Raw genomic sequence first — 21525 nt, 5'->3', positions numbered from 1 at the left:
GTATAATTGTTCATATGTTTATTTGAAAAACAATGTTCAATTAATAATATATTATTTCAGAAAAGTATTTTTATATCAAAGATATATATTAAATACGAACTAGGCAATCCATAAAAATAACTACACATTTGCACCTAAGGAATGTTTGTGAAAAGCATGACATGGACTTTATTATGTTTAATTTGTTTTTGGAGAGGAGTGCTATATTATTAAGCTGATACACAGGAAAATTTAATATAGTGTCAAATATTTTTCCTGTGTGTTAAGGTTTTCTAATTGGGTAGCAACACATTTTAACCAATTAGAGAAGTACAGAGAAGATTTCCATGGCCTTCACTGATTAAAAGAGAATTTAAAAATACAGAATTTTAGCTTGTATTATCTATAAATGGGTTTTAACACTAATTTATTTAACAATCTATTAAAAATTGTATATTATTATAGTAAATAAATCCTGACAATCAATCCATCTTGTTAAATGTATCCTATTTGCACCAAATAATATTTTAAATCAGTCTTTAAAGACTATATAAGACATTTTGGTTTGATGTACAGCAAGTTTACTCTTCCAGAGGTTGACTTTGATGCAATTAGATTTATTCATCATCAATCAGTTTATATGCAGAAGAGCAACAAAGCTCTTAAATATAGGGAACCCCCCCCCCCAAATTCAGGTTTGCTCAGATTGACTCCATTTTACTGGATGGAACTGGAACTCTATATAATTTTTTGATTATCTGCCCTTTTTAAGTTATGAAGACATTTTTACTGTGAATTAAAAAAAGAACCAAACTGAAACCATCCCTTCAATAACACAGCGATGTTGAAGTCATCATTAAATGAAGTGCTAGAAATAATATCTTAAAACTGTTTCCTTTTTACAGACAGAAATAGTTTGGTTTCATTAGGCACTTAGGTATGTACATTGAAAAATGCATTTATATTCAATAGTCACAATAATTTGCATAGTTATTTTGCTTTTAAGGTTTTTTAGGTTATTGCTTTCCTCCAGCTTTAAAAAAATGCTTCTTCTGGGCAAATGCTCACAATTTTCTTTAGCTGAAAATGAGATGAAAATGCACTGTGGGCAAAGTCTGGCAGTAGTTCATAGATAATGAAAATGGTATTACAGTCATCCAGCTAATAGCCTTGGTAACAGAGACATGCTGCAATATACAATCTGTAGCCATCCCTATCTCACCTGGGAAGTTTCTGTCAAACTTATATGTCTCCCATAAAGTTTAAAAAACTTTGCTGTTTCAAAACAACATTCTCAACATAATTCTATGCAACTCCAAATTTTAATTATAAGACCAATTTAAAATTGAACCATAAAGTTTTTATCCACTCTGAATTATTAACTGCTTTCTAAGATATCTATGAATTTTAGATTCATGTATTAAAAACAAACAAACAGTGTATAGACAAAGGGGTTTTCTTGTACAAGTGAAACTATTGTAGATATATCAATTTGTTCTATTTTATACTCGCCAGCTACATATTTCTGGGAATTAAGCTAGAGATTTAAATGGTATTTATAAAAAACATATCTAGTTGTATAAAGCATGCTTAACTAATGTAATCCATGTGTACTCGTTTATGAATGCTGAGCCTACTTTTCCTCCATAAATCTAAAATACAGTATGTCCAATTTAATCACTTTTTCTCTATCATTAAAGCTTTTCACTTCTTAAAATAAAGTTTATGACAAGAGTGGAGACACAAAATTGAAACCCATCAGAAATTTAAAAAAATATTTTGAATGGATGCCAAGGTTCCTCATTTAAATTTTGATGCCCTAGACAAATAAGAGTGTTGTGTCACAGAAATATAAACAGTTGGTATGAGAAAAACGTGGTGTGTATCAAGTGTCTATGGGCAACAGATGGTAATCATTGTATGTTTAAGATTACAAATCTGAGAGGCCTAATGCTGGCCCTAAAAAAACAAGACCCTTCAAAAACATATTTTTTTAAAAATGATTTTTTTCTGTAAAGGTAATTTGCACAGAAGTTCAAAACAAAACTTTTATTTACTACACCATTGTTCACCACTTACATTCCCTGCATTCATGTTGCTACAGTCATCCACAGGGATAAAGATTCCACGTAAAGGTAGCCTTGTTATTAGAAATGGTTATTACTCAGTAACATAGTGCAAGAGGTGTAGTTTGTACTTTCTGTAGTCATTATGAAATGATCCAGTTTGACCTTTGGTTTACAGAAGTTGTACTCACCTGAGCTAGGCAGTATTGACAGACTACAGTAGAAGTACAAAAAAAAAAAAAAAAAGGATGGCAAGAAGGAAATAAGGCAAAACTGCCAGAAAAAATCTTGGCAATACTGCAGAAAAAAGCAGATTCCTTGTTTCAGATATACTGAAATAGAAATCTAAAAGTACTGTGTGCTCATAGAAATTAGATGTGTATCACTTCATTTAACTTGGCATCAGGTACCTTAAATAAGTAATTGCAAGTTACAGTGATATTTACTATGACCTCAAAATGGTTCAACAAAGAATCAAACTGGTTTCTCTGGGTACACCATCACATGATTTACCAATACATTGGCATCTTTGCTCTTTTGCTGTGAGCTGACAGTGATTATTTTAGAGAAAGAAAAAAGAAAGTGTGGAATTAGTAACGCAGATGCTGAAAAGGCAAGTGGCAAGACTCTACAAGAAGAATGCCTCAAATAATGCTACTTTGTTCCCATCTCTACTGGTACCTTAAGGTAAAAGGCCAGAATGACCAAAGCCAATTTAATAGTAGTGTGCAGAATGTCAGCTGACAAACAACATAAAAACAAGTCACGTTGTGTTATCTGTGGTCACGTTCTTCAGGGTTAGTCCAGTAACTCAAGACTTTACATTCTTCTGTCTTTATTTATTTATTTAATTAAACATGTAATGGTTAATAAACAGACATAGTCCAGAGTTAGTAGGTTGGTATTATAACATTTATTAAAATAATGCTATGGGTTAATAGAAACAGCAAAGAACCAAAGAATTAAAATGCAAGCTATGTAAAAACCCAACTAAAACCCAAATATGTCTAATGTATTCATCCAGTAGCTAACTAAAAGCCCAAGAAAGACAACACTCCCAATATAATAAAGTACTGCAAAACAATTGGCAATATTTCAGTTATCAAAATTGTGGGTTTTGCATTTTTGTATCCTTTTTTCTCAATCAGGAAAAAAATTTTTTGAATGTTATATAACATACATATAAAACAAGATAGAAAAATACATTATAAACTTGTAACAATGGCTGTAAATACATTATCTTACATGTTTCTCATAGGCAATAGGTTGGTTATGGTACATACATAGCATGAAACTACTAAGATAATAAAGAATAGACAAATACATGTCATCTGTACGGTTACATACAAGCGACACTCCCATCTACCCACTCTAAAAAAATTACATAATACTGTCAGAAAGAAGTCTTAAAACTACATATTTTAATAAAGAAAAATTCGATAAAGAATGATAATACTGAGAACCAAGGCATTCAGAGATTTCAAAAGTCATGCTTTTTTTTTTTTTTTTTTTTGAAGTTGATCCAAAATTTTTTCAACTAAGTTTTCAAAAATTCATTCAGAGCAAACATTACTTTTACATGTCACACATCTATTTCATACACTTACTTTCCCCCCAATAAAAGACCTTTGATAAACATCTAAAATGTCCAGGTTTATCATTAATTGAGATGAAACTGGATCAAATACTGGTATTATTTTAGCAAATCTCTCTTCAAATGTTTGAGTGTCGCAAGTTTATTCAACCAACCAAACAAAAATCAAAATGGCACAGCATATACCATAAGTAAAATCAAAACAATTGTATGTGTAACAGGAAGACAAAGCCAGTGGCACGATAAACAAAAGCTAGCTGAATACAAAAGGATGAATGTCTATTGCATAGTAAATAAACTGATAATTGTTTCCAGGTAAGAGAAAATGTTAGATGAGGTCACCATGCAGGTGCTTAAAAATGTAAGCCCTCTTGGCTTACTTTTGACCTTTGATTTGGAAGCTGTGAAGGTTTGCAGGAGAAGAATAAGTTGACAGGGAGGGGAAAAAGTTATCACCTGATATTTGCCAAGTCTAGTACTGAGCCATTTGGAAAATAATACTTGCTCAATGTCTTTAGAATAAACACTGTGCGTATGTTAGCTTCAACTTCGGTAATGGCCCACTACATGAACTTCATGTGGAGCTAAACATGAAATATAGCCAGACTTTCAAAAAATTAATCAATGTTTCTTTCCTGCCTTTCTTTTGAATAAAAAACAATTAGAAGTTAACATTAAGCAAACAGGAATTGATGAGAAACAACTTACACGCTATTTGACACTGCAGGCGCTGTTTATAACACCCTAGGACATGCTCAGGTTAGACTGAAAACTAGGTACGTCTGTTCAGTTTGATTATGCACTGAACTACTATTTTGTGGACATGTTGTAGTCTGCTACACTTTATCAATTCCCCTTCCCCTCCCCCAAGACAACTCCACACCACTGCTAAACAAAATGAAGTAATTGCTGTCCCATAAACATTTGTCAGCTAATGCTCGGATTTAGTATGAGACAGCTTGCATCATGAACCCTTTGGTTTAGAGGCTGCACAAGTACTTGAAATAAAATGTGCATTAGATGCGACTGAAGAGTGAAAATGCTGCAAGAATAATAGGGATGATGTATGAAAAAATATCAATGTTTCATATCACAAAATTTGGCAAGTTGCATCACGCTAATATGGCAAAAATCAGGTAATTCAAATGGTCAACTCATTTGTCTTTCCTCACAGCTTCTTTTCACATACTGGGCGACTGAGTGGCATGCATTAACTTGTTGTTTGAGGGAGGAGCTGATTATACAAGACATCAGACTAAATGACCATGGAGAAAATAAGGCACTTCCTTTTCTTTAGACTTATTCCAATACTTAAAAAATAAAAAAGAAAGACTAAAAGGCTCTTTTGGTCTTTTGTTTCTTGACAACCACCAGAAAAAATCATTTAATGAAATAAAGGGTTTCTTTGTTCTTTTTTTCTTTTTTTATAACACTTGAAAGTATAAAATGCTACATTTCCAAAAATATATTTTTTCTGCACCAGCACCCTTGTATAGTAAAAGTATCTACTTTTTTGTTCATTTTGTTTCAATGCACTATACTTTATCTACAATTTCATTACATGTATACAGCAAATAGGCAAGCATGGCTTTTACATCCTTAATGAAATTTTTCTATACAGGGAGGTTTAAAAAAAATATTTGAACAGTTTGCCCAGTAATGTGACACATAATGCATGTACCTTGTTCTCCTGTAATCTTTTAAGGAGGTTTAAATATGTTCAAAGTAATTTTAACTCAGATTTTACTTTAATAGTGTTGTTGTTTTGTTCTCTGCATTTATGTAGTTCTGATAAATTCATTGTAGTCTCTCTTTCATGGCACACTTTCTTTTAAAACATCCAATTTGGCAGGCAATAGAAAAAAGGCTGCAACTTCTGCCCTTTAAGGGCACTAGTAGTGACTAAACAGCATGTCAAATTTTGAATACTTTTTGGAATCCCTTCACCAATGACATCCCTGACCAAAGGTTCATGCATGATGCATCATCACACAGTACATTCAGAGAGAGCTTTGACTTCATTATGTGAAGAAAAAGATTCCTAGAAGTCTCTCACAGTAACTGCCTCTGTCATTGGGTAGTTAAGGGACATCTGTCTCCATCTCTTAAGTGAGGCCTTCTTACCGTTCGCTTACGGTGGGACACTAAAGGATGATCAGTGCTGAGGGATGAATTGGACCTTATTGCTTTACTACTATTCAGTGCAGGTTCTAGAACCACTTTCACCCAAACAGGAAATAAAAGCTGAGTTGGAGGACAACAATTTCTTTGTCTTTTTTTGTTAGATGGTAAGACGAACGGACAAGTGCCTCAGCTCGCTGCACTGAAGACAGGCAAGCAAAGGCGATTACCAGTTAACTGATCAGCAGGCAGGCATGGTCAGGTCATCATTGGGTGAAGAGTTCAGAGGTCAGAAGGTCATAGGTTAGTTGCCGGTGGCGGCTGGGTGGTTAGAAACAAAACAAAACAAAAAAAACAAAACAAAAAAAAAAAAGAGAAAGAAAAGATAGAGAAGAGATTAGTTCCAGCTAGTGACGGCTTAATGACAACATGAAAACTAATCACAGCTAATAAAAACAGGCATGTTTAATTCTGACGTACTGATTGACACCATCTACAGAATGCAATAAAATCATGACAGCCTTGTATCATGATTTGAACGTGTGAAGGAGAAGCCCACTCCCACAAAACTGGTTAACAGGAAAAAATAGAAATAAAATACAACTAACAACTAATGGTTAGTAGCAGTCAATGAAGAAAATTGGAAAACGAAAACAATGAACAGTTTTTGGAACTTGGTAAAGAATTTTGAAAAACAGTCAGTGCACAGTATCAGTATCTGACTGCTATTAAGCATTAGTATTTTCCCAGGTGCAAGCATTAAAGCAACTATTAATGATGGATGTGATTATTAATAAACTGGTTATTAAAAGAAATGAATCTAAGAAATTTTGAACTTTCATAAACAATTTGGTTTAACAAACTATGGGCCAAACAAGGTTTATTTTGTTCATAAAATTTTTATTGCTTTTCATTTATTCTATTTACAAACAACGTGGAATTTCTTGGCCTCATGATACAAAGCAATACTAAACTGTAGTCTAGCAGTGTAGGCATCATCATGGGAATCAGGAAAAGGCTCAGCCTATTGCTTTAGCCAGCATTTTCCTGTTGAAAATACTATTTTACACAGATAGGACACTTACAAAATGCACTTGCATGTAAACACTGTAAAAGTCCTGCCATTTTAAATTCTATTCTTAAAAAGCTCTAAGTACATCAAAAAATAGAGAAAATATCTAATTGATACTAATAAGGCATTTTTTAAACTACAAACAGCTCTCTTTATTCATTTTCAAAGCTAATACTCTGCAAATACAATAAAATCTGACATTTCATATACATTCCTGCTTTATAATTTTATATTTTAAAAGAAGCCACCTGTAAATACTATTTTCTTTTGCAAAAAACCCACAAAAACAAAACAACAAAACAAAACAAAACAAAATTACAGTAAAACATAAAAAAGTTCTCAAGTGGAAAGTTATCATTCCCAATGTTCTTGAGCTGTTCCTTCTTTAATCATTCTCTCTCACATTCTCCTTCACCAAACTTGGTCCACTTAACAGTAGTATGTTTTTTAAGACTCATTCAACAGCTTAATTATATTTAATAAATTCTGAGGTTTGATAGAGTTTTGTACTGTTGCCATTCTGACTAAGGCAGAGGAGATGAAAGTGAGAAAGGTATTCAGTGCAAAGTCAGATTTGTGCCATTCCATACAAATGAAATCCAGTAGGTGTAAATGTTCACAGATAGCATAATTTAATGACCTATAATCATGGGTTGATTTATCTTCACATAATAAAAACGGTTTCTATGGCCTATCATTTAGGGCAGAGTTTATAAACATTAAAAAATTACTACTGTAACTTAAACGAGACCACATGTTCCCTGAATTTCTCCAAAATTCTAAGTGGGATTTTGTTTAAATTAAAACTGCTGTTGCAAAAATAAGCAAAAAGTAAAAAATAAATATTTAATGTGGCACAATCTCACCACTTTACAGGTATACTAGAAACAGAATCTTAAAGCATTTTTGATATTGCTTACAATTTTGATTAAATGGTATTAAAATTTTATATATAAATTACGTGACAGTTGGTTTTGATAAAACATTCAGATAAATTCTCAGCATTAACATTTCTTATGGAGTTTATAATCCAAGCAAGCTACCTTTTAAAATTCCAGTACACCTGTGATACATCCTCTGCCAAGTCTCTGGCCTTCTACAGTACACACAGGTTTATCAACTGTGCAACACCATTTATAGTTTATTACAATTAAAATCAGTCAGTCTCTGTTATATGAATCAAATTCAGTTTTGTATTATTTATATTGCGGGGGTCTTATTCTTGGTTAAAATGAACTACCTGTCAACCCTTTGATTCTAAACGCTTAGTTATGAAAGTAAAACATTTACACATTTGGGGACCCTTGCCTTAAATGCAGTGCTTTTAACTAAAAATATACAATGAATAAAAACCTACCTAAACAGTGAATACAGTAGTACTATAAAATACTTTGAGAACTGGTTTAAAAGGTTTTTTTTTGTTTTAAACTTTAGACCCAATGAATGCACAACTTAGTTAAATTTAAATGCTTAACATTTTTCCACATTTGAAAATAGTATTTTCGGTTTGCTGACATTGACAGAGTTGCTATACATGGCAGGTGTTTATCAATTTCCAATACTTTGATTGTAAAATTATGCCAATTTTAAAGAATCACCTCATAAAGTTGTGGAATGCCAAAAGGCATTCTTTTCAAAACATTCCCTCTAACAAATCTACAAAAAGAATGTGCACTGATAAATCTATTTAAAAAAAAAGTCTTAAAATTACTGTTGTGCAATCTACTGCTTTTATGTAAATTGTTAATGATATTTTTAGAGCTTTATTTCACCAGAAATAAATCAGCAGGGTTTTCATGTAAAAAAATACGTAGGGCACAGAACGTGCAGCTGATTGACTGGAAGAGCTCAGTGTATATCTATTCAATTAAAAAATATACACTGAACTTTCAAGATCTCTAGGAGATGGACACTTTACCATCAAAAGTTGGCTTTAAGTCAGCAGACAGTGAGGTGCGGCCTATATTTATCTTCAGTTCAATTATTTTTGAGCAGTAACCAGTACCAAAACATATAAGCATTTTTCATGAATTTAAAAGATTGGTAAGATTTGAAAATACTACATTAGTCTATTCAAATGGAGTACCTGATTTTTTTTTAATATTATATTATATATATATGAAAACATCTCACAAAAGTATATGCTTTTTGTCCTGCTAAAGCCCATCAAATGTGGGTTTTGGAAGTCATTTGCAGGAAGAGATTCTAGGAACAATGGGCCTGTATTTTTAAAGGTACTTAAACATCTAACCCTACTGATTTAATTGGGAGTTGGGTATTTAAATACTTTTAAATATCTAGACAAACATCCCCATTACTGAGAATATCCTGCTGCCTGCTGAAGAATTTTCAATACAACGACAAGACTCCAACTAGTGTGACAGAATTGAAGGGGAGAAGTGTTCTCCTGGTTACTATAGTGTCTGTATATTACTTCACTCCTTTTGTAAAGCATGAGATCCACACACGAGAGCGAGAGCGTGAGAGAGAGAGACTATGTAAAGTAAGGACCTTGGGAAGCTCCTCTCAGGAACTGACGTGTGTGTCCCCTTTAATGAATGAGAGGAAGAAAGGAGGTGAAGTATAGACTAGGATTTGTGCTAAGGCGGCACACCCATCACCTGAATTCGGCTTTAAGTATACCATCTCATAGAATCCTGTGAAATCACTATTGTGCTAAGAATAGGTCCTTAGAATAATAATACTTAGAACACCATAGACGCTTTGCATCTTCAAAGCACTGTACAAACATTAATCCTCACAACATCCCTGTGAGGTAGGGAAGTATTATTATCCTTATTTTACAGATGGGGAAACATACACAAGAAAAGTTAAATAACTTGCCAAAATTCACACAGCAAGTCAACTGGCAGAATTTGGGAGCTCCTGGGTTCAACCCATACTGCTTCCTAGCCAAACAAGCTACTCAGGGTCAATAAACCGAAAGTATCATTTTTCTCAAAAAGATTAAATAAATTCATTAAAGGGTCCAAAAGCATACATTTGTGGTAAATCACATTTGATGAACAGGAGAAAAATGAAGATTTAATTTCCATGCATTGGTTAGTCCAGAGAGATGTCCAAACACTGGATGTCATCTCGCCAATGGGACTTCAAAAGTTGCTTCTCCTTCAGACAATGTATTTTAGCAGCAAATAAACTGATACAAGAAATCCATTTCAGCAAAAAACTCTAAAAGAACTGGCTTTACAAATTCAACCAACTTCTGAAGTATTATCTTCACAGTCCTTAGTTTGCTGAATTCAGTTAGATATTTGAGAACATGCATCTTCTTTAGTTGTACAGTACAGTGGCTCAAACAGTTTATTAGAAAAAAAAGGAATCTAAATCTTCAGATTTCTCCAGACACAGACAGGAGGCATTTATTTCTTTACTTCTTTCTCATTAAGCACCCATCCATTCATTTTATTTTGCAACACCAATCTGATATTTCCACACCAATTAAAAGAGCAAGTTTGGAGGGAAAACAAATTAACTAATAAAGCACTAAATGTAATGCTTCCTCATGAAGCTGAATCTTATTTATAAACTTCTTATAATTGGAATCAGTTATAGCATTTCATATTAACTATATCACAAAGTTTTGTTTTTTTAATAGGTGGGAAAGCTAAAGTAGTTTAACAAAATGTCTTTAAAATTGCAAGCATTCCCAGAGCTATAACATTGTCACTATTTAGATTTTTGAGAAAAAAACCATCAATGAATAGGTCAAAATATGGTATTTGGTTAACCAGCTGTGGTGTTGCAAATTTCATGTACACTCACAGAATTTCTTATAGACAAGAACTGCAGAACTAAACTAACCTCGGTCTGCGGTCACAATCCTTTGGTAAGGATGGACACGCATATCGTGCCTTCGAACTTTAGTAGCCACCGCACCTAGTTAAATTGCAATTACCAAGACAAAAGTTAGAAAACATTCAAAGAAAAACATTAACAGCAGGTTTATCAAAATGGGTTTAGATGATCATTTACTACAAAAATTCATTAAGAAAGCAACAAGTTAAGGCACAGTAGTTTCAAATTTTAACCTTTTTATGAAGTTTATCTGTGCAGATTAATATTGCATTTATTTCAAACATCCTGGCCTTAACCTGTTTAATCCATTCATTTACAATCTCCAAAATTACAGTATTTCATAAAATCTATTAGGCCCAAGCACATTTAGGCTTTACTAGTCACATATTCACTGAAGTGCCTTTTTTGCAGCAGGACTACTTTAAATAATGCCATTTTTAATACTGACAATTTTTTGCTACCCTTAAGACCACTTCCAGTTTCTACCATAAAAAGTTTTAAAGCAATTCTTCAAGCCTACAGATTGTGTTTTAAACTTTAAGTCAATAAGTATGAACTGCAATGAATTAGGTGATTAGTAAAGCAAACAGTATAGAACACTTAGCAGTCAGTATACTACTATACACTCATAAATTACAGTTACTTTGTAATAATAGAGACTAAACCAAATTAATAGCACTAATTATTTTATATCTATGTGCAAAAAAAGTGCAAGTAAGTCACTGACTGCTAGGCTAAGCTTTTTTCAAGGCTGCTGAAACTAAGCATTTGTTAAATTCAGATCTGATGAGAGTTCAGTTAAGACCATTCTTGAATTCTTAGCCTTTCGTTGGGAAAGCCATACCTAAAGATAAAAGGAAGGGAATTAAAGATTAGTTGCTAAGATTTTACTCTAATAACAATATTCCCATTATTGCCACCACACACATCTCTTTGTCATTTTCAGAGGTAACTTAGGACACTTTAAGATATCTAAAGTTAATCATAAAATAAACCTAAGCAAGCTTATTATTTGTATGTGTGCATAACTCAACAAGTTATTTTTACTTCCACCAGCAATCTAAAGTTCTCTGAATTTAAATTTCTCAAATGAAAAGGCATATATTATGATCAATAACTCCATATTAAGTAGCTTGCTTTTAATTATAATAAAGGTGAAAAATGAAGAAGCCTTATATATCAGGTGCTGAGCCTTAGTGTATGCTATTTTGTGACTTAAATATCTAATGGTAATGAATTCAAAAGCCATTTTTGTGCAATTCTCTTCCTATACCTTCCCTTCCCCTACCCCTCCAAACACTGTGCCTGAAATTAGTAAGATGTGTGCATCATATTAAATGATTACTATAAAGCATTGTTTGTTTTTATTATTATTTGCTACCAAGTTGGGCACAGATCTGCCACTGAACAGCAGCGGGTGCCTACAATGGTAATGTTTCTGAATACTAAAATTCTACTTTGACAGATGATGTAGGTACTAGCAGAGAAGACTTGTGGATGGAAAAAGGGCATCCATGGTTTGCAGGAGAGATTATAAATAAAAATAAAAATACAAAAAAGATAAAATATGACAGGGCATTAAATATTTTGGCTATTTAAGATAATAGACCATAACTATATCTTGGTCATGAGGAAATCTGGTATATAATTTTGACTTTACGTTAGAAGAAGTCATCATTTAAAGTTACAGATCAAGATATTTCCTTTCTACAATACAAAAAGGAAAATGTAAAGGCGCGCACACACACATAACACATGGACTATGCAGTCTTCACTTAATTGAGCATTGGATTTTTGTGTTTCTTTCAACAAGATATTGACTCTGAATCTTAGTGTCCAATGTTCATCAGAGATTTTTAGAATTTGTGTAAATCAATAACTGCTGCTGAACAAACTTTAAAGATCAAAGGCCTATAAATCAACAGTGTCATGCAGCACCAAGGTCACATACAATTCAGAAGAACAACTAGAGAAAAAAAGATTATTCAAATTTTGGAGTGAAGAGTAGGGAATGGGAGTTTGTTTCACATTGACAGATTAACTGCATACTAACTGCTGCTGTATTGTAGCCTTCAACCAGCAAGACCAAAATATTAGAAACAACTGGCATTTCAGTCCATTCTATAAAAAAATAGCCATCAGTAATATTTCCATCTAACTGCATCATTCTGACTTGTAGTTCTTTATACATTTATTGAAACTATTGTTTTTTGTTTAAAAGACTGATTCATCTGTTGCTGAACCTGTAGGACTTTATTAGGTCTGTACCATACCTGAAACAATATCTTTGATGTTCTCCAATATTTATTTGTCCAATACCACAAAAATTTGTACAAGATTTAAAAAAATGATTTTTTTTTTAAAGTATTAATGGAACTGAATTTAACAGTTAAAATATGGCTGGGGCAACACACATATTGATGTTAACTATAAATCTCAATTTCTAGTTGTTTTTACCTTGTCTAAAATGTCATTGGCTAGTGCTACAAAAAATAACCTTTTCAAATTATTTTTTTACCATAAAATTTACAAGCATTCCAAAATAAGTATTGATTTTAAGATAAATTGATTTAGCAATCCAACTAATGCTAGGACAATTAAAGAGTTTTGCTTAGTCTATCAATTTTTTCCAGAGCAATTTAGAATGCACATGAAATAAAACCAAAATACGGTCAGAAGTCTCACTTTAAAAACAATGTTTTAATGACTCCCACTTCTCATATGACCATGATAAAAGATGGGTATGAATAGTAGTCTGAAAAAAAAACTATAATTCAGTGAAACATCGCCACAGACTTACCTAATACACCACTAGGTTCAATAGGATACTCAAGAATCGATGTAGCTGGTGCCAGTGTGTAGGGATACTCATACGGTGTGTAAATTAAGCCAGCTTCAGGTCCTGGAGGAACTATTGCAGCAGTTGGGTGAGGAGTTCCGTTTGGCATGACAGCGGTCTGTATTTGTCTGATCAAAGGCATTATGGTAGGGCCAGCTGGCGTAGGAGTACGCAGGGCAGCTGGTGGGAGAACAGGCGCAGGCCCAGTAATAATCCGTGGAGCCTGGGCTGTCGCTGCAAGAGAAAAGGCAAGGGCTGCTACAGTAAGCAAAGAAATTTAGAAGAAAGTATGGAGATAGCAGTACAAAACGTGGAAAGAATGGGAAAAAAGGGGAAAAGTAGGAAAGAAGAAAAATAAAAGGAAATCATTAGTACATGCGCTGATCACAGTGCCAAAGCACACCATTCAAATGCAAACAGCTTTCCATTTTCCAGTGTGATTAAGTATGAACATGCAAAATAAAAAAGCCACTGTAAAACAGTGAAATAGATTTCTCAAACAGGTTACATAGCACAAAAGGTCTTTTAAGAACACGCTTCTTCACCTGTGCTTTCAAGACTGCATGAGACTGAGATGCATGCAGGAGATACAAGGAGAATGAACACCGCTGTAAATCACATATGAAGTCTAAAATGTAGTGCAACTATAGGAGTCCACAGATACTCAGTTATGCAGAGCTATCATCGGAGATGAAAGTTTCATAATACTTTTATATATTTTAAAATTCTGTTTAAAATATATAAAAATTCAATTTCCAGGAGCAGTGGGGTTAAGGGCAACCTAGAAATTGTACATCTTCGTCTTACAGCTTTGTGATGAAAATCCAATCCAACAGGTGATTTCCTTCATTCTTAAGAACAAAAACATTTGTCTTGCTTTCTTTTACACCATACCTTATGAATGACACTATGGCTTTACTTAGTAAAGAAAAAGGGTATTTTATAAAGAGGCAGCAGCCTATTTTAAGTAAATGCCATACTAAAGCCAGTGTAGAAACATTCAGTACCATTTCTGTGTGTGGTAGGGTCATAATTATTTCAGTGCGTGCATACACCTAAACCAAGCTTAGTTTAGTCTGCATCAACAAAGACTATAATTTCCTGATACTATGCGAGTTAAACCTAAAGCAGAAAGAAAGTGCACATATCCATTTTTAAATTTTTCTCTTAATGTCACTTTTAGTACCTTTAAATGAGGTCTGATAAAACTGCTAAACCTAACTGTATTTAAGAGCAAATCTCTACTGTTTGTTTTTACACATACCCACTGTTCACTGTAAATTGAAATGATACACATGTAGAAGATATTTTTTGCAAATATCAATAGGTCTTTAGTGAAAAGGTTGACTTAACTTGTACATACATTTGACATCTGTATCAGCTGTAGTAAAGATTTATTTCGAAATTATTTCAAAATTTTCATTTTTATTAGCAACGTTTAGCTTAAAAACTGGAAAAAACAGTTTATAACAGATAGTAGGCATATAAAATATTCTGATTACTAAGTGCACATCATCCAGCATCAAGAGTAAAACTGTGCATACATGCGGCATGCTCACACCAACCTACATGGAAGAACAGCTACAAAAATGCTCATCACATCACTGATCTCTGTGAACTCGTATGTAAAATCAGTTGATGAATCACTGGGAAAATGTATCATGGGGAACATGCAAGGAGAATGACAGGAAGGAATATAATATAGAAAATTTTATTCACATAATTGTGAACATTTGTAATAGTCTCATATTTATTGCTAATATTATAAAATAAAAAGGAGTGTATTTTTAACACACATAATGGCCTAAAAACAAAAGTAAAAGGAATATCATGGCTTCCCTGCATTGCAAAATATGGAAAAATTGCTTTAAGGGCTGAACGCTGATTAAAATTACAAATAGTACAACCCAAACACTGACAGAAAAAAACAGTGCCAGAATGTCTTGAATTTACAACAGTACTAACAACGGTAATGCTGGTTCTACACTGTCTTCCAATCTCCAAAACATTTCCTACCTTGCAATCACCAAAAGAAGGACTGGGAAACAAAGCTTAAGGAGACTGTTCTCATACTGGCCCCCAGAATCCTGTTATGCTTACGTGATTTGATGTTGGCGTCTCTGTAGGTGCCATTCAGAATTGCAAGTTCCATCAGCTGCATCTTTTTAAGGCTGTCTTCTCCCTCTGCCTGAATAAAAAGCAGAAAAGAAAGTTACACCAATATTTTATCATCAACCAAACTAGTGCAAATGATTTGAGAGGAATATTTCCCATGTTCCTTCAAGTTTTACCATTTCAAGTTTTTACATTTCTCTCTTCGGCCATAAACACTACAGGAACATTAACTTCTTTAAATCTAGTGAGATACAAATTGTAAGGCAGCTAGCAACAATTATTGTACTGGAAGATCAACGTATGAAGGAAAACGAAAGAAAAATAAGCTAAAAGAATTTTAAACTGGCAGGCAACATGTTTTAAATAACTAAGATTCATTTGGATGTGGTATACTCCATCACAGGGGTTTTCAATCTTTTTTGGTAAGCGCACCCCTGGCGGCCAGATGTTTTTAGTAAGTGTACCCCTGACGGCTGGGGGGCGAGGGGTGGCACACAGTCAGATGTAGAGCTGGGGTACACTTACTAAAAAATGAGTGGAGTGGCAGCAGCATGGCGTGGTGGGAAACGGTGGCGTGGGTGAAGCTTCCCACCCGCCCTCACATCTGGCCAGCAGGCAGCACCTGCATGGCCTGCAGAGGGGTGCCGTTGCCCTTGCTCACCCCTGTTCTTGGGAAGCGGTGGTGCTCCATCCCTACCTGCATGTACCTCCTAGGGCCCTCCCATGTATCCCAAAGGTATGCATACCACAGGTTGACAACCCCTGCTCTACCAGATAACTGATTACTACATTGGAAGAACTGCTTTAAGCAGCAATTCTGACTATTAAAGCTATACTATTGACAGACAACAATGATATGCACAAATATAAATTTTTAAACTTTTAAAACAAATAAACCAAGCTCAAAATTAAGCAGTGTCAAGTTATATGGAATTTATAATGATAAACCTTGACATAAGCTGGCCATAAAAGAAAAGTAAATGGCAGACTGATGATACTGGCATTCTTCTTGCACACCTCAAAAATCCCAAACAAACAGAATTTGCAGGGGGGGGGGAGAGGGCAGATATACAATAAAATCAGCATCACCTTCTTCCAATTTAAAGTTAAGTAAACAAGTAATCCCACTGAAGTAAATGGGACACATTTTTACTGATTTCAGACAGTAAACCATCACCTAACCCAACTCTCAGTAGGCAAGACTGCATCCTAAAAAAGCAGGTTGAAGTACCTAAACTAATCAGTTTAAGTTTGTTCATTTTTCCAGATCTGTTGAATACTAAACATGGCATAAGTTAAGTGACGTAAATTACAACTGCTATACATATTTTCCTATTATGGTACAGCTCAGTCTACACCATTTACCTTACCAATCTGATTTATAGTTTAACTCTCCAACACTCCAAAACCATTGAATAGCTCTTTTATTACTATGCTGCTTGTCTACAGGCTCTGTAGATAGCCCTTCTCCCTCATAAACTGATGTTTGGGTTTTTTTACCTTGTTCCATCTTATCTGTAAGTACAGATATATTTTTCCAGACATTTTGATAAAGATTTTCAGTTACTGGGGGTTGCGGGCATTTAAGTAGATCTTTTTAAGATGACCAAAATTAGCCATCCAAATTGATAGTAATTTTTTTTTTTTTTTTTTAAGTTGAGGAAAAAACCCTACGCAAAGACAAGCATGTAAAAAATTCTTACTTTTAGCCCAGGAGTGGCAAGCATATGATCCACAGGCTGGATCCAACCTGCAGAGCCACTTTATATGGGCTGCTGGGCTAGCAGTAGGCCACCAGAAGTTGGGGGACATGGCATGCCGCAGAATCAATGGCCCTCATGTCCTGGTAGACATGGTGATCAAAGCAGGAGGGTAGGCAAGGGCTGACAAAGCCTTGATCACCTTCTGGCCACTTTGCATTGTTACTGCCGCAGCCCTACCATACTGGCATTCACTGCATATCCCATGCTGAAGCTGGAGCCAACACCAGTGCATGGGGCATGCAAAGGGGTCAGAGTCAGTACTATATGCCCTAGGTTGGAGTTACAGTTGCCTCCACTGCATGCTCTGTGTCAGAGCTGGAGCTGCTGCTGCTGTTTCCTTTTGTCCTGGGTTGGATCCAGGCAGGGGCACAAGGTAACTTTGACACCCTTGCTTTAGCCCATCTGCCCTACGTGTTTTGCATATACTAGAAATGTTACTAGTAATACAACTCAAATATTTCTATTATATCACTATATAAAATGTATTACTGGTAAAAACTTTCAAAAACAGCCTAAAGTAATATACAGATTCTTTTTATTATACTGTAATTACCAGCTAACATTGTGTGTTAATTCTATTGTTTCAATGACCATTTACAGAACAAATTAATTGTACAATTAAGTATGGCTCCAGCCAAGATTTTCAGTTTTCATATTAATTAAAATCAAAATCACACTTGTGGAATAGAGGCCACTAGTCATAACATCCTTGAAACCGCACTCTCAGTTGCCAAACATGCTAAGAGGTAAGAAGCACAAGATGTCTTCTTCCAGAAACCAGATATTGTATCTCTCTTGGTAACCTGGTCAGAATACATGCCTTCCACCCACTGCTTATTATAACAGTGTAACCTCCCTTACTGTTTTGGATGCTGTTTAAGTTCAATTTTCCTCTTCCATTTTAGCAATAGAGATAGTTAATATTTTTGGGTTTTTTAGCATTGATCTACAATGTCACTTTCCATTTCAGTAAACGTCTGGAATTTCAAAAAGTTTCTGGCTTCTCCTTGAAGCCATATGTAGCATTACTATCAATGACATGCAAAAGACGAGATACAGAGACTGCTTCCAGACATGGGGGAAAAACCCAAGAAAAAGACACTTTATTTAAACTGGGCGTACTCCCATGCTGAGCCTAGTGCACGCTCAGCAGAGGTAGCACATTAGTTGTATCCAGCTTTCCCAACATCCACAGAGATCGGGTACTTTACTGGGGCTTTTTTGATGCTTTTATCCAATCACAGATTGAATCAGCTTTAGAAAAAAATGCCAAAAGCCCTGTTGAAGCACCCTATCTATACAGACACTGTAGAGCTGGGTTGAAGTAAGGTACTGCTACTTCTAGTAAAAGACAGTCCCTGCTCCCCTTCCCCGCAATGTCTGTCAGCACCCACAAGCATTAGTTATTACCAGAAATTGAATTTCTTCCAAAAACAGTTGTGGAATCTGACCTGACAGCCATTAAATGTGGATGTGTAAGTGACGAACTTCATATTCCCAAGAAAATTTGATCCAATGGCCAAATTCTATGATCCTAGGTTTTGAATAGTTCTGAACCAGAGGGAAAACCTTTCTATCAGTTCACAGGATAGTAGGCATATATCCAAAGCAGAGAACGTTTTAGAATGGGGGCGAGAGGAGGAGGTGAGTAACTTAAGCAACAAATCTACTGTCATTTGAATCTCTGACAAGTGGTACTTTGTAAGGTCCCAGGGGGTACGTGGGGGCAGGTGGGGACAGAGCACTGCCACCCTGTGCCGCTACCTCACAGAAGCAGGGCTGCACAGATGTTACACTGCCACTGCTTGCCACACCCCCGCTTGGCATCCAGCCGCTCACCACCCCCTTCCCCTGCTCTATGTCTGGCTATTCACTGCCACCACTCCTCCCCCTGCTTGCCATCCCCCTAGGGGTATTAAAAAGGGGGCTGTTGGGGGTACACTTATTAAAAGTTTGAAACCCCCTGCTCTAACACATTTTTCTACAAGAGTTATCAACTCTTTGTAAAATATAAAAATACAGCAACTCAGCATCTAAAACAAATAGGCATAATTGTTGATTCTTAGACTAATTCTTTGAAGTACTGCTTGGCAGCTGACAATTCTTTAACTTTCAAAATTACTTTAAGTACTTTTTTGCTTTTAAGGAACATACATTTGGTTGTTCATGGTATTTCGTTGTTGCAGGTTCCAGGACTTGGACATTAGCAACTTTTTCTCTTGTGATTTTTATAGTGTTTATTAGATGGGAATAAACACATGAAATGGAAGCTTAACACTTCCTGAGTGCAGATCATAAGGACATGATTCCAACTCTTCCCAGAAGATGGCACTGTTCATTATACAGTACAGTGTTGTCACCTGTAGAACATGTGGTTAGGTCCTCGTTCTACCTGTATTGCTTACTAGCCTGTATCTGATTGTTCAATGAGTACTTTGCTACAGTTGCTTTTTACTTCTTTTCAAACTGGCACATACAGAAGTGTCCAGGGACACTTTGTGTACCCACATATCCTGTGCTATCAAATCCTCTACTCTCCAGTAATATTCAATCTTATTCTTCAGCTGCCAAAGACTCAAGGTTCAGTGAGGTAGGATGCAGAAGTGGGCCTGTGCTTTTCTTTGACCTGTCCTTTCTCCTCATAGCTGACAGCTGATCAAATGAAGCACATTGATGCAATCTATCTTAGCTAGAGGCATTTCTGCAGGCATTCACTGTTAAAGCAAACAGAGGTTGTGTCGGGATACAAAGGCAATCTCTAAAGGGGCAGCACACTATCTGTACAGTATCTACAACAAAGCTCCATCATTTGTATAGAGAGGAAGCTACTTTAAGCAAACATCAATAAGGTCACTTAATGCCAGATTTGCATTGCTTAGTTTAAGCTCCAGTGACTGACTCAAGCCTTTCATCCTCTTAATTCTTCAGTGCTTCCCTTGTATCTCTCATGTACAATGTAACATGCAGATTAAGTAATAAAACAGTTTAAATGGTACCTTTACTACTGAAACATCATTCTTTAATGGGAACACTCAAGACTGCTTACTGAACATAAAAGGCTGAAGGGGCACAGATAAGAATTCTTAATAAGATACGCTGTATGTAGAGCAAAAATATACTTACAAGCCTTGCCTACATTTTGCAAAATATTTCTCAGTGATACCGACTGTAATTCAGTTGCATTTGCAGTAGTGCTGATGGAGGTGGGGTGTCATTTTAAGTAATGCATTATTTAACTCTTATCAGAGCAGGCCTAATAGGCACATGGTTTAAAATGTCAGCAATAGATAGCAGCCCATCTACACTAGGTCTTCTAATGTTACTCTACAGAGCTAATCTGATGGGAAATGGTGGGAAAATTTTGCAGATTTTGCAGACTGTGAAGGGGGGGTTGCTGGAGAGATGCAAAGCATGTTGGGATGCTGGGGGACTGAGTTAACTTGAATCTGGAGGGGATCTGGGACAGAAGTTCAATAGAACTATAACTTAAATCAGTTAAGTCTGACACTACATCAATCCAGGTTTATCTCAAACCAGTTTCAGCCATTTTGAAAGCGGTTTATGTGCACTGAATTTCTGTTGTGTTACAGGTTTGAACCAGTTTCTGATGTCTTATACCGATTTATGTGCAACTTCTGCCCCTAGCCAGAAAGGCCACAACAAGTCAGAACACTCTGAACTCTATAGATGCCTACTGGAAATCCTGAGGGTTATCTAGCTTGCACACTTATCAGTGCGAACGTCACATGGTACTCAGTTTCAGGAATGCCACTCTCTCAAGCCACACCCAGGATGTCACAGCACCCTCACTGAGAATCACTACTTTGGAGATTCAGCAGAGAAAGAAAAGAGAGGCCTTGGGAACCTACCCCAAAATAAACAGATTTCAAAATAAAAATCACTGTATCATGTGACAGAAGATATAGAAAATTCTTAAACAAATAACCCACCTCCCAGTGCAAGTATTTTTCTAATGTCCATTAGTTCAAAGTTTATGTCAAAGCAGAAAGACTTTTATACCTTACAAGACGGTTGCATTTTTTTCCAAATCCCAACTACATCAATTTTGGTATTCTTGTTATCCTTACCCATGCCCAATTTTTTCTTGAAGTCTAGTAACCTCATAGTGTATCTTCAGAACTATGCAGGTACACATC

The 21525-nt window shown here is 35.3% G+C and overlaps 1 protein-coding gene across 8 annotated transcripts in view; it reads right to left on the bottom strand.

Moving 5' to 3' along the window:
• Nucleotides 1-580: 580 nt before the first annotated feature.
• QKI (QKI, KH domain containing RNA binding) overlaps nucleotides 581-21525 on the bottom strand; it is a 286861-nt gene continuing 265916 nt past the window's right edge. For 2 of the 8 annotated variants that reach the window (XM_090042693.1, XM_090042701.1), the window contains 4 exons: nucleotides 15591-15678; nucleotides 13452-13748; nucleotides 10658-10732; nucleotides 581-6081 (listed from right to left, as the gene is read on the bottom strand). In XM_090042693.1, coding sequence (XP_089898819.1) covers nucleotides 6065-6081; nucleotides 10658-10732; nucleotides 13452-13748; nucleotides 15591-15678 — 477 coding nt within the window. In that variant the 3' untranslated portion in view covers nucleotides 581-6064. The other 6 variants (XM_090042670.1, XM_090042683.1, XM_090042710.1 and 3 more) reach the window with 4 other exon arrangements.

This window comes from Crocodylus siamensis, chromosome 1, assembly GCF_052110815.1.
Source record: "Crocodylus siamensis isolate JL-2025a chromosome 1, ASM5211081v1, whole genome shotgun sequence".
In the NCBI taxonomy this organism is placed as follows: Eukaryota; Metazoa; Chordata; order Crocodylia; family Crocodylidae; genus Crocodylus; species Crocodylus siamensis.
This window is presented reverse-complemented; position numbering and strand designations above follow the sequence as displayed.